The 13,805-nt window shown below is 35.1% G+C and overlaps 2 protein-coding genes across 3 annotated transcripts in view; both read right to left on the bottom strand.

Annotated features, from left to right (window-relative positions):
• The window catches only part of pycr3 (pyrroline-5-carboxylate reductase 3), a 547,472-nt gene that overhangs the window by 81,542 nt on the left and 452,125 nt on the right, over positions 1-13,805 (bottom strand). The gene's annotated exons all lie outside the window — the stretch shown is intronic.
• The window catches only part of LOC100334012 (solute carrier family 22 member 23), a 41,165-nt gene that overhangs the window by 20,855 nt on the left and 6,505 nt on the right, over positions 1-13,805 (bottom strand). For both annotated transcript variants that reach the window (XR_012396161.1, XM_073933784.1), the window contains exons 2-3: positions 6,496-6,599; positions 4,120-4,274 (exon numbers count right to left, since the gene is read on the bottom strand). Coding sequence is in view for 1 of the 2 variants with exons in the window: in XM_073933784.1 (XP_073789885.1) it covers positions 4,120-4,274; positions 6,496-6,599 (259 nt within the window). In the remaining variant the exon portion in view is untranslated. The remainder of the gene's footprint in view (positions 1-4,119; positions 4,275-6,495; positions 6,600-13,805) is intronic.

Raw genomic sequence — 13,805 nt, 5'->3', positions numbered from 1 at the left:
CATGACAGCAGATAATCATGCATTACTGATTGTTGCTGGTTTTCCCTGTTGGGATTAAGAGGGACAGTGTGTCATTTTTTATTGTTGATCATCAGTTGTCAGCATTAACCCTTTAGACAGGCCTGTGCTGAAGAGTTTCTGGCTTTCATATGGAGTTCAGCGGGGAATAAAACAGTAGATTATAGTGTGTGTGTGTGTGTGTGTGTGTGTGTGTGTGTGTGTGTGTGTGTGTGTGTGTGTGTGTGTGTGCAGAAATACACTCATTGTGTTTACTATAAATGATCTCCCAGCAGATTAATTTGTCATGCCGCAAGCGGATATTATAGAAAGGAGAGATGCCGATTACTCTTTGTGTTAAAATCAACAGCTCTCTGAACCAAAACTGAAAATGGAGTTTAGAAAAGAAAGTGAATATTAGATGTGTTTTCACACCTGATTTGTAGTGACTGAATTGACAAATGTCAGAACAAATGAGTATTTTATTCTTTTATGAAAGCTAAAATCCTGCTAATGTTTGACATTTTTCACTTCAATAGTGATTTTTTTGATTGATTGAATAAAGGCTTGATTGATTTTAAATATGTACTATTTACTATAAGAATAAATTAATTATTTTTATTTTATTTTAAAAGAGTGGAAGTTAAAGTCCTGCTAGTATTTTTGATTTCATTAGTGATTTTAATTAATGTAATGTGTAATATTTAATATGATATCAATAATATAACAACAATTACGCTGTTTTAGTGATGTTTTTTAATGTTGTCCATTCAGTTTTTTTATTTTGTTTTACATTTTTAAATATTTTTTTCACACCAGTTTGTAGTGAAGGTTAAAAAAATATTTTAAAAATGTTAATATTTATTATATAAATTAAATATTAATATTTAAATACTTAAATGTATTATTTTAAAGTTTTGTGAAAAATATTTTTAATTTTCAATTAGTCTAACCTTAAAAAAAGAAACTATTTAAAAATATAATTTCTAAATAGAATTTAGAAAACATTTGAGGTGGTTAACATGTAACATTGTAATTAAAAAACCTTATGTTTTATATAATATAACGCATTTTTATCATTAAAATGTTTATTTATTAAAACAGCACAATATAATATTAAAATTAATAAATATTAGAAATGTGCCATTTTAATAAATAAACATTTTAATGATAAAAATGCATTATATTATATAAAACATAAGGTTTTTTAATTACAATGTTACATGTTAACCACCTCAAATGTTTAAACTTCACCTCACCTTTACATATTTCTTAATAGTTTATTTTTTAGGGTTACACTAATTGAAATTTGAAAATAATTAACAAATAAAAAATGAAACTAGTTTAGAGTTTTTAATTTAATTATTGTTTTCAGTTCATATTTATTTTAAGTAGCAAAATTGGTTTATTTTTAATTATCTATAATATGTCGCCCTCTTGTGAATGAAATGAATTAGATTTTTCACCACTCCTTATTGTCTCCTGACCTCCACTTTGGGAACCATGGGTCTACAGAACAAACCACTGTTATACAATAGCTTGCCTAATTACCCTAACTTTACCATAATTACCCTAGTGAAGCCTTTAAATGCCACTTTAAGCTGAATACTAGTGTCTTGAAGAATGTCTAGTCTAATATTATTCCCTGTCATCATGGCAAAGATAAAATAAATCAGTTATTAGAGATGAGTTATTAAAACTATTATGATTAGAAATGTGTTTAATTAAAATCTTCTCTTCATTAAACAGAAATTGGGGGAAAAATATACAGGCTGGCTAATAATTCTGACTTCAACTGTATATATTAAAGTCTCTCACTCATAAATCATTTTAATGTCCATTATAAATAAAAGTGAGCGCTGTAAAGCTTCAGACATCATGTGAGCCAAGCAGAAAGTGGCTCCATTAAGGCAAATGAATAAACTCAGCTGATTAAACACACACACGCGCGCGCACACACACCTCTGAAAAGCCACTTAATCAGCAGCACTTAATGTGGGCTCATCAGAAAGGCACTTTGTGAAGCGCAGAGAATTAAACAGATCATCAATTAAAGCAGACTCTCGATTAAACAGGACACTTTTCACTGCAAATCAATGCATATTAATGGCATTCAGCATATAAAGAATATAAATCCTATTTTTAGTTAACGTGTGTCCTTAACTGTGGTTCCCACCGAATTCCAAGCATATTTTAATATATTATTTATAATTTAAATATAGCATTGCATTTTTATGTACAGCTGAAGTCAGAATTATTCGCCCCCCTTTTATTATTTAAATTTTTTTTTTTTTTTTATATTTCCCAAATGATGTTTAACAGTCAGGAAATGTTCACAGTATGTCTGATAATATTTTTTCTTCTGGAGAAAGTCTTATTTGTTTTATTTCGGCCAGAATAAAAGCAATTCTTAATTTTTTAAAAACTATTTAAAGTCAATATTATTAGCCCCTTTAAGCTATATTGTTTTTGACAGTCTACAGAACAAACCATCATCATACAATAACTTGCCTAATTCCCCTAACCTGCCTAGTTACCCTAATTACCCTAGTTCAGCCTTTAAATGTCACTTTAAGCTGTATAGAAGTGTCTTGAAGAATATCTAGTCTAATATTATTTACTGTCATCATGACAAAGATAAAATCAATCAGCTATTAGAGATGAGTTATTAACACTGGTATATGGTATTAATGTGTTGAAGAAATCTGCTCTCCAATAAACAGAAATTGGGGAAAAAATAAACAGGGGGCTAATAATTCAGACTTCATCTGTATTTATATTAAGGTTATTATAGTTAACGAAAACAAACGAAAACTGAAATAAATGATTAACTGAAATAAAAATATAAACGAGAGTTTTTTTAACACTAGAACTAACTGAAACTGTATTGTGTACATACAAAACTAACTGAAACTAAACTTATAGCAAAAACGCCCTTCGTTTTCGTATTTGTAAATGTATTTAATACATAATATTACTGTAAACCATTTAGAAGTAAATCTATTTACTCAGCACTGCAGGTGTTTAACCCGTGCGGCACCTCAGAGCCATTGGCCAGATCAAGCCGGTTCTCCTCCAGTCAGTCCTCGCTGTTGCTCCCGCGACAAAAGCAACGAGTGGACATGACAGCAGCACGGCGACAGCATTAAATACAGACACTTTAAACTATTACTTTAACACATTTGTGCCCGATATTGGGTTTTCTGTATTGCGATCGCAAACAAATCTTTTTAACCGGATCTTCTAAGTGAACCAGTTGAATTAGTTCACCAAATCGAACTGAATTTTTTGAAACGATTCGCATCTCCAGTAAGCACTCATCCACAAACTACTTACTTTATAACAAGTCTAATACCCCCTCTGACTCTAAATAATCCAATATATACTCTCATGCAGTTATTAGAACAGTAACATTACACTGAGAGGCGGTGAACAGATGATACTGCGCATGCGTGATTCAGTAAACCAAACACAAACAGTGCAGCCTGCTGTGACTGAACTAAACTTAAACAACTGCAGCGCGGGTAAACCGAGGGCTTAAATGAGAGGATCTGGTGAACAACGTAAGTTTAGTTCATAACAGAAAGTCGTAATAAGTGAATCATGATTCAGTTGGGTTGCAAAACTTTACTGTAAGACATTTTTCAGATCATGCTGATGTTTTAACTGACTGAAATGACTATTGCTGACTACATAATGTTGAGTCCAAACATCCGCGTTAAAGATCTGAACTTCCCATCACTACTGTGTGTCTAACCTCAGAGCAGTCTTGCACACATATTGTACTTCAGGCTGCTGTCCTGTAGGCTGCTGTATTTGAGTTTGAGGATGGGTAGATGGTTGTGGTAGATGATAGTGTCCTCTGAATACACGATTCAAAAAATGTATGACTGAGTTTTAATTATCCAATATTTATCCTGTTGATTTTGAATCTTGCACCTAACAAATATCCTCATTTAGAAAAAAACTGAAACTAATAAAAACTAAACTAAAACTAGATATTTTCAAAATATAGAAACTAACAAAATGTAGTAAATCTGCCTCTAAAACTAATTAAAACTGACTGAATTATATATATATATATATATATATTCATTTTATTTTTTTAGGTTGTAGACTTACTGAGGACATAAAGCGTCAGTCTGACAGCAGCCAGGCAGAATCCCTCAAAGAAGCGTAGCGTGCTGAACATGGACATGTCCACCGAGAACGCCACAGCCAGACCAAACACCAGCACTGACAACACTGAGACCAGCAGCACCGGGATACGACCCAGCCTGCGCAGGGAAAAAGACAGAAGGTCAGAACATACATGTACATACATACAGACACACATATGTACAGTGCTCAGCATACATAAGTACACCCCTCACAAATCTCTCTTTCAAACTCATATTTTTATAGGCAGTTCTACAATATTATATTTGTGCATATGCATTACATTAGTCACTACTGAAGCCAAATCTGGAGCTTATCTGATAAAATAACTTATGATAACGCTGCAAAAACTAGCACAGCCAAATTTATTTGTCATAAAAAATTATTAAATACAAATTTGACAAAGAGGGAAAATCAAGAGAGGCAAAAAAAATTTAAAAATAGAGTTGAAATTTTGTAGGTTGTCATTTTTTTGCAATGTTTTGCTTGAATTTAATTGTATTATCTTTCAATTTCTAAATATGTTTGGTGACTAAAATATTATGTTAATAAATATATCTGTTTAATGAATCTGTTCTGTTTAAATGCACCAAAATACACTGCCAATATTCACTGAGAAACAGAGAAACATGTTCATTTTTATGAAATAGGCTGTACTCAATTATGCTGAGTACTGTAAACACACATACACTCACCGGCCACTTTATTAGGTACACCTGCCTAACTGCTCGTTGGCAAATTTATAATCAATCACATGGCAGCAGCCCAATGCATTTAGGCATGTAGACATGGTCAGGACGATCTGCTGCAGTTTAAAGTGAGCATCAGAATGGAGAAGAAAGGGGTTTTAAGAGACTTTGAACGTGGCATGGTTGTTGCTGCCAGACGGGCTGCTCTAAGTATTTCAGAAACTGCTGATCTACTAGGATTTTCACGCACAACCATCTCAAGGGTTTACAGAGAATGCTCCGACAAAGAGGAAATATCCAGTGAGCGGCAGTCGCAAATGCCTTGTTGTTGCCAGAGGTCAGAGGAGAATGGCCAGACTGGTTCCAGCTGATAGAAAGGCAACAGTAACTCAAATAAGCACTCGCTACAACCGAGCTCTGCAGAAGAGCATCTCTGAACACACAACATGTCCAACCTTGAGGCGGATGGGCTACAGCAGCAGAAGAGCACACCGGGTGCCGCTCCTGTCAGCTAAGAACAGGAAACTGAGGCTACAATTCACACAGACTCACCAAAACTGGACAATAGAAGATTGGAGAAACGTTGCTGCTCTGATGAGTCTCCATTTCTGCTGACACATTCAGATGATCGGCTCACAATTTGGCATCAACATCATGAAAGCATGGATCATCCTGCCTTGTATCAGCGGTTCAGGTTGGTGGTGGTGGTGTAATGGTGTGGGGGAGATTTTCTTGGCACACTTTGGGTTCATTAGTACCAATTGAGCATCAACACCACAGCCTACCTGAGTATTGCTGCTGACCATGTCCATCCCTTTATGAGCACAGTGTCTCCATCTTCTGATGGCTACTTCCAGCAGGATAACGCAGCATGTCATAAAGCGTGAATCATCTCAGACTGGTTTCTTGAACATGACGATGAGTTCACTGTACTCAAATGGCCTCCACAGTCACCAGAGCTCAATCCAATAGAGCAGCTTTGGGATGTGGTGGAACGGGAGATTGACATCATGGTTGTACAGCCGACAAATCAGCAGCAACTGTGTGATGCTATCATGTCAATATGGAGCAAAATCTCTGAGGAATATTTCCAGTAGCTTGTTGAATCTACGCCACGAATGATTAAAGCAGTTCTGAAGACAAAAGGGGGTCCAACTCAATACTAGTAAGGTGTACCTAATAAAGTGGCCGGTCAGTGTATAAATACACACACACACACAAAACCACAAAACAGTGTCATGTTGCACAGATATATTTGTAGGAATAGTAAAAACATACATTGTACAGGTCAAAATGATAGATTTTTATTTATTTAATGCCAAACATCATTTAGAAAATGACACTGCAACAACGTTTTTGTCTTGTTTCTAGTCCAACTATCTACAAATACTCAAATCAAGAAGCATTTTCTAGATAAGCAGAACATATTGTCTTGTTTGCAGAAATAATGAGTCAAAATGAAGTGAGTTTTGACTTAAAACAAGGAAAAATTATCTCATTTTAATGTGTAGGCAATATTATCTTGCTTACTTCATTGACAGATTATTGTTATCATTATATTATTTTGACTATAAGCAACAGAAATAAGCATTTTTGTTGCAGTGTTTGGTGCAGGCAGCGTCACATATACTGTAGTGTACTGTGTTTTTACCAGTCTGCCATGGCTCCCATCAGTAAGTAGCCGAAGATGGAGCCCACCAACAGAGAAAACTTGGCGATGTGAACTTTCCACTCGCCGTCACACACCAGAGTCCACTGAAACACACAAAACACCTGTCAAAACTCTCATCATTATAATCACTCCTTTATTTAGACAGGAAGTCACATTAGGATACTACAATCTCACCTTCCAGTGAGACCTGGACAAGAAGACAGCACATAATAGTCACATGCATAATGACAAAACCAACCACAAATTACACATCAACAGATCATAAGTCATAGTTTGTGATCACATCATTAAGAAAACCTTTTAAGGGGACCTATTATGCCCCTTTGTACAAGCTGTAAAATGCATCTCTGATGTCTCTAGAGTGTGTGTGTGTGTGTGTGTGTGTGATTCAGCTGAAAACAGCACACAGATTATGTTTTCTAGCTCTCTGAAACTGACCCTTTCAGGCTTTGATCCTAATTGTGGTGTTTTGGTGACTGTCGCTTTAAATTCAAATGAGATGGTGCTCTTTTTCAGAAGAGGGCGGAGCTACAGACACCCGTGTGTCAGCATAGTGGCAGATTCAAAAACAAGCCTGACGTGGCATGCTAATGAGGAAGAGACGGTCACTAGTGGGCGGGGCTTTCCCCCCTATGACGACATGTACAAAGGGAGAATGTCAATCAAAGTGTTTCTGCAGACGGTTTTATCAAGTGACACACACTCTCTCACGCACACACACACACAGCAGGACATCAGAAGATTAAAGAAAAACAGGCAAACAGGAAGTCTCTCCTGGAATGAGCCGCTTATCTGACACTTGTAGATAAACCCTAAGTGTGAAGGAAAGTGTGTGTGTGTGTGTGTGTTTATCTATTATCAGCAGCTTCAGTGCCAGACTACACTGAAAACACAAACTGCACTAAAACAATCTGCTTTAACTGGATTTTATGCGATTATACGTAAACAATTAGTAAATACACACTTTAAACCGATTTTTAAGCCGTGAGGTCAGGTGACCAAAAGTCAATGTCTAGCCAGCGTCTAAGGACAACGCTATTTTGACGTCCAATAACAACATTAAATGACGTTGATGTTAGTTTGATTTAGATCAGTGGTCCTCCAAATTTTTTCATCAAGAACCACCGCAGTAAAAAATTGCCAAGTGCCACCATAATGAGCAGTATTGAAATACAGCGTAGTAAAGCAGCTACAGTTCTGCACAGTTCAAAAACCTGGCAGAATAATTCCTGTTATTAAGAATATTTATTATTGTCAGCCACTTTAAACATGAACAGTCTGAACGTTAACACCGTACTGTGCTTATATGTAAAAACAAACTAAAAAAAGTCAACATTTAAATTAAAATGTGTAAAAGGTAAAAAGAATGGTGCTGTACTTAAATGTAAAGTATTAACATATAGTAGTCAACTCATCAACACCTGAAAATGTTGCCTGGACCTCAGAAATATAGGCTATATGTCATATAATGAATATTATTATATGTCAAGTTTATATGTAAATCATTTTTGATAAATCTTGAAATATTTGTAGCATGTACATATTACATATTTGATTCCTCCGTGTACCACTAGAAGGAAGCCCGTGTACTACTAGTGGTACACGTACAGCAGTTTGAGAACCACTGATTTAGAAAGAGAGCAAAATCCAACATCTTAAACCAACGTCATATTGACGTCAAATACTGACATTTATTTGTCAGTTATGACAACCAAAATCTGATAGACGTCATAGTGGTGACGTCCACACAACGTAATGTAATGTGTATTTATATAGAGTGTTACATCCTATGATGTATTTAGGTAATAAGTTGTTGGTGTGAGTGGCAGCTTATTGCTCTCCCCTTTTGTTTTATTAATCTCTCTCTCTCTCTCTCTGCTTCTCTCTCTCATTGATCAGCGTTCCAAACCAGCCGCACCTGTTTTCAATCAGAGCAAACCGGATCGGTTGATAGAGCTTCCAGGCTTTATAAAGAGGCAGAGCGGCAAAGCACGTCCCTGTTTTCCCTATCCCAGTCATAATAGTGCGATATTTAGAACTGTGAACTTGTGAATCTTGTGAGATTATAGCGTGAATAAGTGTGACGTGTAACTTTATGTGAAAAGTAAGCCGTGTAGAGAGACGAGTGCTGATTTATTTTGGGTTTATCCTTTAAGTTTCCTCCTGTTTCTGGATTTAGCCAGGTTGTGGGGTAAGCATTGTCACTGATTTTGAGATATATATATATATATATATATATATATATATATATATATATATATATATATATATATATATATATATATATATATATATATAAAACAAATTTAGAACTTTTTGTCAATTTAGGAAGTTTTTATTTTTTTATTTTGGCCTTACCCTCTCATAATGATTTTGGCTAGGAGAATTTTCATTTAAGTATCTCTTTGTTTTTGTTTACCCTTTCTGGAAATGTAAACATATATTGAACTTTGTTAAACAGTGAATAAAAGAAAATATTTTTCTTTTGAAATCTCTTTTTTAGAGTTTTTTTTTATTATTATATCTGAAGTGAAAGTATGCTGGGATAGAGAAAAAGGAGATTCTCCGCGCACATTATTAAATATTAATTTATCAATTCGATCCAATTAAAATGATATATTTTTATTAAATATATTTAAATTAAATAGTTTTTTTTTTGTTACTTTTGTCTCCGTACCCCTAGAAAAGAGACTAAAATGTAAGGAGAGCCTTTATCGTGTATGGCCATAAACCCACTCCACTTGGATGATGCGACGGCAGGCACAGGACAACAGCGCCAGTGCTTCACCACACACCAGCTGTGAGGGGAAAGACAGTAGCTGCGTCCCAAATGGCACTCATGCACTATGTACTTATGCACTTAAACATTCAACAGCTGTATGTAGTGTCGTCCCAAATGGAGCACTAATGTTTTTTTACTAAGCGTAAATTCAAACCGTTTCCCGATAATTAATCGTCAAATGCAGTGAAACAAATGACTAAAGTACCAAATAATACCTGCCGTAAGTATTGCCGCTTTCTCCATCGGGAGGCGCTATAATCACTCTCGTAGGAGAATTTCGCTTTTTACAATCTGAAATAAATAAAGGCTGTTTCTCAATATGCGTACTTTAGCAGTCTTGTGTCCTCGTGTTGTTGTGTAACGTCATCATCAGCTGCCAAAGTTCAGTTCCAATACTCACGATCGCAAGAACAGAGGACGCGTGAAACTTCCCGGATGTGTTTTTGATATCAAGGATGCAGCGATGCAGACTTGAGCACTGAACTCGGTCTAGAAGTCCCAAAGTCATTGCATCTGAAGATGGGAAGCGCAGCATTTTATTTAGATTTATTATTAATGTTCAGAGATTTCCCTCAGGAGTTTCCCTAAATGAAACGCTGAAAGTAAACATTACCATGAACATCTTAATAAAGGAATAAACACATTAAGGGTGTTTATTTGCTGAAATTCCTATTAAAATCTGTTTTATTTATATTGTGCAGCGTATATTTGTAAAGTCTTTATGGATAGCATATATTTTGAAAAGGGGAAAAACAATAAATGGTGGTATGAATGCTGTAATGTTTAAATCATTTTCTATTTAAAACGCGAGACGGTCACATGACTATCAGGAAGAACGCAGCATCTCATTCCTCACAGGACGCGTTCTCTGTTCTAGTGGTCTCCCGGGTTCGTTCTTTCGAGGACACCTGGCAAAACCGCTCTCCACAAGAACGCAAGTCCATTCTCTGAGAAACAGCCAAAGTAATCCAACATGAGCGCCTGATAGCTCCACCCCTTTCGCTACGTGAGCAAAGCTGTGGACGTTGAGTGCGTGAAGTGTCCACCATCACACTTCATTTTACCAGCTGAGTGAGTGCATCATCCGAGTAATTAAAGTGCACTTATTATTTTTAGAGCTGTCAGTGTGAACGCACTACTTATTGTGTTGTTAAATGGCGAAAGAAGTTGTTTTTTACTAAGACATTTAAAAAGAAATTATTTTTGAACAGTTACCACAATACCGTCATATCGTGAAACCATCATATTTATATCCAGGTTTAGCATCCGGTCAGTAACTTATACCAGCCCATGTCTAATGGGCACATATGTGCGAATGTAGTCTGGTTGCTTTTGAAGATAACTGTTTGTCCAGGCTGTGGATTAAAGCTGATAATATTGTAAACAATGTTTAATTTCTTACACTGAGCGATCGTTTCTGATCGCAAGAGTGTCATCAGGAGCCATGGCTATTGATTTGGCCTCGTTCATATGTGTTTATTTTTAGTCGTAAAACCGGTCACCATTCACTGCCATTACACAGTTGAAGTCAGAATTATTAGCACCCCTGTTTATTTTTTCCCCCAATTTCTGTTTAATGGAGGGAAGATTGTTTCTGCACATTTCTAAGCATAATAGTTTTAATAATTCATCTCTAATAACTGATTTATTTTCTCTTTGTCATGATGACAGTGAATAATATTTTACTTGATATTTTTCAAGACACTTCTATACAGCTTAAAGTGAACTTTAAAGGCTTAACTAGGTTAATTACGTTAACTAGGCAGGTTAGGGTAATTATGGAAGTTATACGATGGTTTGTTCTGTAGATTATCGAAAAAAAAATAGCTTAAAGGGCTAATAATTTTGTCCCAAAAATGTTTTTTTTTTAATTAATAACTGCATTTATTCTAGCCGAAATAAAACAAATAAGACTTTCTCCAGAAGAAAAAATATTATCAGACATACTGTGAACATTTCATTGCTCTGTTAAACATCATTTGGGAAATATTTAAAAAAAGAAAAAAAAATCAAAAGGGGGCGAATAATTCTGACTTATTCATAACTATATGAAGCACCAAGAGCCATGCATTCAGCTCAAAATCTTCTTTAAAGTTTAAAGCAAGTCTCCTTCAGCCTGGATGAGCTCTGGGGGTGAGTAAATTAACAGGAAATTCTCATTTTTGGGTGAACTAACCCTTTAAGTGACTCTATTTTCCATAGGATGCTTTGCAATATCACATTTGAGCATTTACATTAGATTAGTCAGTAATGTAGAAGTAAAACAGCACATCCCTCATAGCAAATGCAGAGTTTTGTCCAATAGTGTTTCCATATTATGCTGTTTTAGCATTCTGTCAGAGTCTATAAACTCCTCTCCATCCACGAGCTGTCGTTACCGCTGTTGGGCCTCATGCGTGTGTGTGTGTGTGTTTATCAGCTCCAGTCTGTGACGGGTGTGACTCTGAATTATCAGTCTGATATGTGTACAGTACGAGATGTAATGAGGCACTGCTGCTTAAAGGGACAGTTCACCCCAAACAAATGACATTCGGTCATCATTTACACATTCGTATTTGACCCAATGTTGGGTTAAAACAACCCAGCGTTTTATAGAGGTAAAAAATTGTCTCCCCATGCATTGATGTTTCGGTAAAGTTTAATCCCATAACTGTACATATGAATTCTCATTATTCTGCTATCATTTATCAGTCCACATCAATGCATGATGCTCGTTAATTGTGTTTAATTAGTTTATGTATTTCCTATGCATATGTGGAGGTGCATTGTAAAAAATACACAATTCCTTCATGTTTTCCTAACACAAATCGATTAAGTTAATAAATTTAAGTGGATTGATCATAACAATTAAGTTGCCCCCCAAAAACCTTAAGAATTGTGTTGGTTCAACTTGATTTCAAAAAGCAGCAGAAGTCATTTTTGAGTGCGTTTCCGAGCTTAGAAAATGACAAATGCTCATTTCTGCCACATAAATTAATAATAAATCATCCTTATGAAATTAAAAAGTTAATTACGACAAATTAAAATGTATGAAATTAAAAATTTATTAATATTATGGCATAAATTATAACATTTTAATTAATAATAATAATATTATAATGTTGAACTGCTGAGAACGAAGTACATAATATGACATACTGTAACAAATTTATGAGACGAGTCTAAATAAAGTGATTTTATGTTATTATTATGGTTTAGTATGTCATTATTTTACTTCTCTTGACTTATATATGTCATATTTGATCTTATTATGCTATTATTTTGGTGTGTTAATCATCTTACTGTCACATTTTCCATGTTATTATTAAAATTAGTATGTCATATTTACACAGTGGGCAGCACAGTGGCGCAAGAAGGTCGCTGGAGGAGCCCCAGCTGGGTTTCTGTGTGGAGTTTGCATGTTCTCCTCGTGTTGGCGTGGGTTTCCTCCGGGTGCTCCAGTTTCCCCCACAGTCCAAACACATGCGCTTATAGGGGAATTGGGTAAGCTAAAATTGTCCATAGTGTATGTGTGTGAATGAGTGTGGATGTTTCCTAGTGATGAGATGCAGCTGGAGTAAAACATGCATGATAAGTTGGCGGTTCATTACGCTGTGGCGACCACAGATTAATAAAAGGACTAAGCCGAAATGAAAATGAATGAATATTTACACTTATTTCATATTCTGATATGAGATAAACATTTTACAGTGAATAATACAGTGTAATAATTTCATCATATGGTGATTATGACTGCCATCATTTCTCTTTTTATCCTTTTAATTAAAAATGTATTTCCACAAATTAAGAGGTTATGAGATTAAATATGAATTAACATTATGGCATAAAGGATAACATTTTAAATTCAATAAAAGGACATCAGAGTCATGGTTGATAATAAAATAAGTTGTAAATTATAAGAACAAAGTACAAAATATAATACAAGGTTCAACGCTAAGGATTTTTTATACGGGTCCGATCGGGCCATTGGTTGAGATTTTTACTTGCCCTGCCAAAATTTTCACTGGCCCCACCAAAAAAAACTAAAAAGTTAATAGCTATTTCTTAGCCACATATTTTAATTAATGGCAAAATTATGCTTGTGAATCTAGAATTTAAACATTTTAAATATGTTAATAAATGTATAATGAGCAAAATTCAAATTCTTAAGCAAATGAAAGAGCAGTATGAAAAATGTGCTGGTATTTTGATGCAATTCTAAATATTTTTTTTTATAAAAATGGCTTGCCTAACTGACAACTGTTTTTTTTTTTTATTAGTTTCTTAATTTTGTTCCCATGTAGTTGTCTGCTTCTAAGACTAACAGACGTTTTCTTTTAGCCTCATTGTTTAATTTTGCCACCATGTTGCCATCTTTTCGCTGTATGGGTTGTTACCAGGATACAAAAAAAAAAGAGCTTAACGTTACTGGCCGATAGGGGCCAGTAACAATCCTGTCTACTGTTCCGAGTGTCTTTCACACTGGCCCCGGGCCACCGGGCAGTCCTTATTGTTGAGCCCTGTAATA

Source organism: Danio rerio, chromosome 20 (genome assembly GCF_049306965.1).
Source record: "Danio rerio strain Tuebingen ecotype United States chromosome 20, GRCz12tu, whole genome shotgun sequence".
Lineage (NCBI taxonomy): Eukaryota > Metazoa > Chordata > Actinopteri > Cypriniformes > Danionidae > Danio > Danio rerio.
Note: the sequence above shows the minus strand (reverse complement) of the source record. Positions and strands in the feature narration are given on the sequence as shown.